Source organism: Cetorhinus maximus, unplaced genomic scaffold (assembly GCF_964194155.1).
Source record: "Cetorhinus maximus unplaced genomic scaffold, sCetMax3.hap1.1 HAP1_SCAFFOLD_1746, whole genome shotgun sequence".
Taxonomy (NCBI): Eukaryota; Metazoa; Chordata; class Chondrichthyes; order Lamniformes; family Cetorhinidae; genus Cetorhinus; species Cetorhinus maximus.
The window spans coordinates 4,002-7,500 of NW_027597686.1; the positions used below are offsets into that span (position 1 = coordinate 4,002).

At 54.1% G+C, this 3,499-nt stretch overlaps 1 protein-coding gene across 1 annotated transcript in view; it reads right to left on the reverse strand.

The window, feature by feature from the left end:
• Nucleotides 1-2,928: 2,928 nt before the first annotated feature.
• Nucleotides 2,929-3,499, reverse strand: part of LOC144676619 (sarcoplasmic/endoplasmic reticulum calcium ATPase 1-like) — a gene marked incomplete at its 3' end in the record, with an annotated part of 26,549 nt that continues 25,978 nt past the window's right edge. The window contains exon 6 of the mRNA XM_078536997.1: nt 2,929-3,009. Coding sequence (XP_078393123.1) covers nt 2,929-3,009 — 81 coding nt within the window. The remainder of the gene's footprint in view (nt 3,010-3,499) is intronic.

Below are 3,499 nucleotides of genomic sequence, written 5' to 3' on the forward strand. Positions count from 1 at the left end.
TGAGGGATTGAGTGAAGGAGAGGTTGAGGGGAATAGTAAGGGTAAGAGTTTAGCAGAGAGTGAGGGTAAGAGTGAGGATGAGACCATTGACCCTCCAACAGAGCCACAGTATTTATCTGGCTGGTCCCAGTTCAGTTTCTGGTCAATGGTAACCCCCAGGATGTTGATAGTGGGGGATTCAGTGATGGTGATGCCATTGAATGTCAAGGGGCGATGGGTGGATTCTCTCTTGTTGGAGATGGTCATTGCCTGGCACTTGTGTGGCACGAATGTCACTGGAAACTTGTCAGCCCAAGCCTGGATATTGTCCAGGTCTTGCTGCATTTGGACATGGGGCTGCTTCAGTATCTGAGGAGTCGCGAATGGTGCTGAACATTGTGCAACCATCAGCGGACATCCCCACTTCTGACCTTATGATGGAAGGAAGGACATTGATGAAGCAGCTGAAGATGGTTGGGGACGAGGACACTAACCCTGAGGAACTCCTGCAGTGATGTCCTGGAGCTGAGATGACTGACCTCCCAACAACCACAACCATCTTCTGTATGAGGGCAATAGTGCGTGTAGGAGTGAGATGTGGCTGGGTTGGGGTGGGGTAGGAGTGAGATATGGGTGGATTGGAGTGAGTTAGGAATGAAGTATGGGTGGGTTTGAGTGAGTTGGAGTAGTTTGGAGTGAGTTTGGTGTGGGTCGAATGGGGAGTGGAGTGAGGTTGGTGGGGGTTATATCGGAGGTGGAGTGGGTTGGAGTGAGGTTGGTGTGGGTGATATCGGAGGTGGAGTGGGTTGGAGTGAGGTTGGTGTGGGTGATATCGGAGGTGGAGTGGGTTAGAGTGAGATCGGTGTGGGTGATATCGGAGGTGGAGTGAGTTGGAGTGAGATCGGTGTGGGTGATATCGGAGGTGGAGTGAGTTGGAGTGAGATCGGTGTGGGTGATATCGGAGGTGGAGTGAGTTGGAGTGAGATCGGTGTGGGTGATATCGGAGGTGGAGTGAGTTGGAGTGAGATCGGTGTGGGTGATATCGGAGGTGGAGTGAGTTGGAGTGAGATCGGTGTGGGTGATATCGGAGGTGGAGTGGGTTGGAGTGAGATCGGTGTGGGTGATATTGGAGGTGGAGTGGGTTGGAGTGAGATCGGTGTGGGTGATATTGGAGGTGGAGTGGGTTGGAGTGAGATCGGTGTGGGTGATATCGGAGGCGGAGTGAGTTGGAGTGAGATCGGTGTGGGTGATATCGGAGGTGGAGTGAGTTGGAGTGAGATCGGTGTGGGTGATATCGGAGGTGGAGTGAGTTGGAGTGAGATCGGTGTGGGTGATATCGGAGGTGGAGTGAGTTGGAGTGAGATCGGTGTGGGTGATATCGGAGGTGGAGTGAGATCGGTGTGGGTGATATCGGAGGTGGAGTGAGTTGGAGTGAGATCGGTGTGAGTGGGATTGGTGATAGAGTGAGTTGGAGTGAAATTTGTGTGGGTGGGATTGGTGATGGAGTGAGTTGGAGTGAAATTTGTATGGGTGGGATTGGTGATGGAGTGGGTTGGAGTGAGATCGGTGTGGGTGATATCGGAGGTGGAGTGAGTTGGAGTGAGATCGGTGTGGGTGATATCGGAGGTGGAGTGAGTTGGAGTGAGATCGGTGTGGGTGATATCGGAGGTGGAGTGGGTTGGAGTGAGGTTGGTGTGGGTGATATTGGAGGTGGAGTGGGTTGGAGTGAGATCGGTGTGGGTGATATCGGAGGTGGAGTGAGTTGGAGTGAGATCGGTGTGGGTGATATCGGAGGTGGAGTGGGTTAGAGTGAGATCGGTGTGGGTGATATCGGAGGTGGAGTGAGTTGGAGTGAGATCGGTGTGGGTGATATCGAAGGTGGAGTGAGTTGGAGTGAGATCGGTGTGGGTGATATCGGAGGTGGAGTGGGTTGGAGTGAGATCGGTGTGGGTGATATCGGAGGTGGAGTGGGTTGGAGTGAGATCGGTGTGGGTGATATCGGAGGTGGAGTGAGATCGGTGTGGGTGATATCGGAGGTGGAGTGAGTTGGAGTGAGATCGGTGTGGGTGGGATTGGTGATGGAGTGAGTTGGAGTGAAATTTGTGTGGGTGGGATTGGTGATGGAGTGAGTTGGAGTGAAATTTGTATGGGTGGGATTGGTGATGGAGTGAGTTGGAGTGAGATTTGTGTGGGTGGGATTGGTGATGGAGTGAGTTGGAGTGAGATTGGTGTGGGTGGGATTGGTGTTGGATTGAGTTGGAGTGAGATTGGTGTGGGTGGGATTGGTGATGGATTGAGTTGGAGTGAAATGTGTGTGGGTGGGATTGGTGTTGGATTGAGTTGGAGTGAGATTGGTGTGGGTGGGATTGGTGATGGAGTGAGTTGGAGTGAGATTGGTGTGGGTGGGATTGGTGTTGGATTGAGTTGGAGTGAGATTGGTGTGGGTGGGATTGGTGATGGATTGAGTTGGAGTGAGATTGCTGTGGGTGGGATTGGTGATGGAGTGAGTTGGAGTGAGATTGGTGTGGGTGGGATTGGTGATGGAGTGAGTTGGAGTGAGATTGGTGTGGGTGGGATTGGTGTTGGAGTGAGTTGGAGTGAGATTGGTGTGGGTGGGATTGGTGTTGGAGTGAGTTGGAGTGAGATTGGTGTGGGTGGGATTGGTGATGGAGTGAGTTGGAGTGAGATTGGTGTGGGTGGGATTGGTGATGGATTGAGTTGGAGTGAGATTGCTGTGGGTGGGATTGGTGATGGATTGAGTTGGAGTGAGATTGGTGTGGGTGGGATTGGTGTTGGAGTGAGTTGGAGTGGTTTGGAGTGAGGTGGGATTGGTGTTGGAGTGGGTTGGAGTGGTTTGGCGTGAGATGGGAGTGAGGGTATAGCTGAATTGGTGTCAAGATATTGGTCCAATGAGTTAGAAGGTTACACAATCCACGATCTCTCACTTACCTGTCAGGATGGATTGGTCAACGCGTAGAGTGGTCGAGATGATGTTGACTAACCGGATGTCTGCAGGGACCTTGTCGCCAACTGTGAGGAGAACACAAAGCTCAGGGTTAGGACATCGGAGCAGGTAACCTCGAGGGCGCATCAGGGGAGAGGGCCGGGCGATTCCGGGGGAATTGTCAACATTAACTGCGGAAATATCGGGATCTGGTTGGGGGACATCCTGTATCCACCCCGGTTAGGCTGATCACACGATCTGACCCTCTCTCTGAGTCAGTGTGTCACATGGTCAAACCCCACGCACGCTCCCCGGGACCACTAGCGAGGGAGCGCCGCACTGTCGGAGGGTCAGTGCTGAGGGAGTGCCGCACTGTCGGAGGGTGAGCGCTGAGGGAGCGCCGCACTGTCGGAGGGTCAGTGCTGAGGGAGCGCCGCACTGTCGGAGGGTCAGTGCTGAGGGAGCGCCGCACTGTCGGAGGGTCAGCGCCGAGGGAGCGCCGCACTGTCGGAGGGTCAGTGCTGAGGGAGCGCCGCACTGTCGGAGGGTCAGTGCTGAGGGAGCGCCGCACTGTCG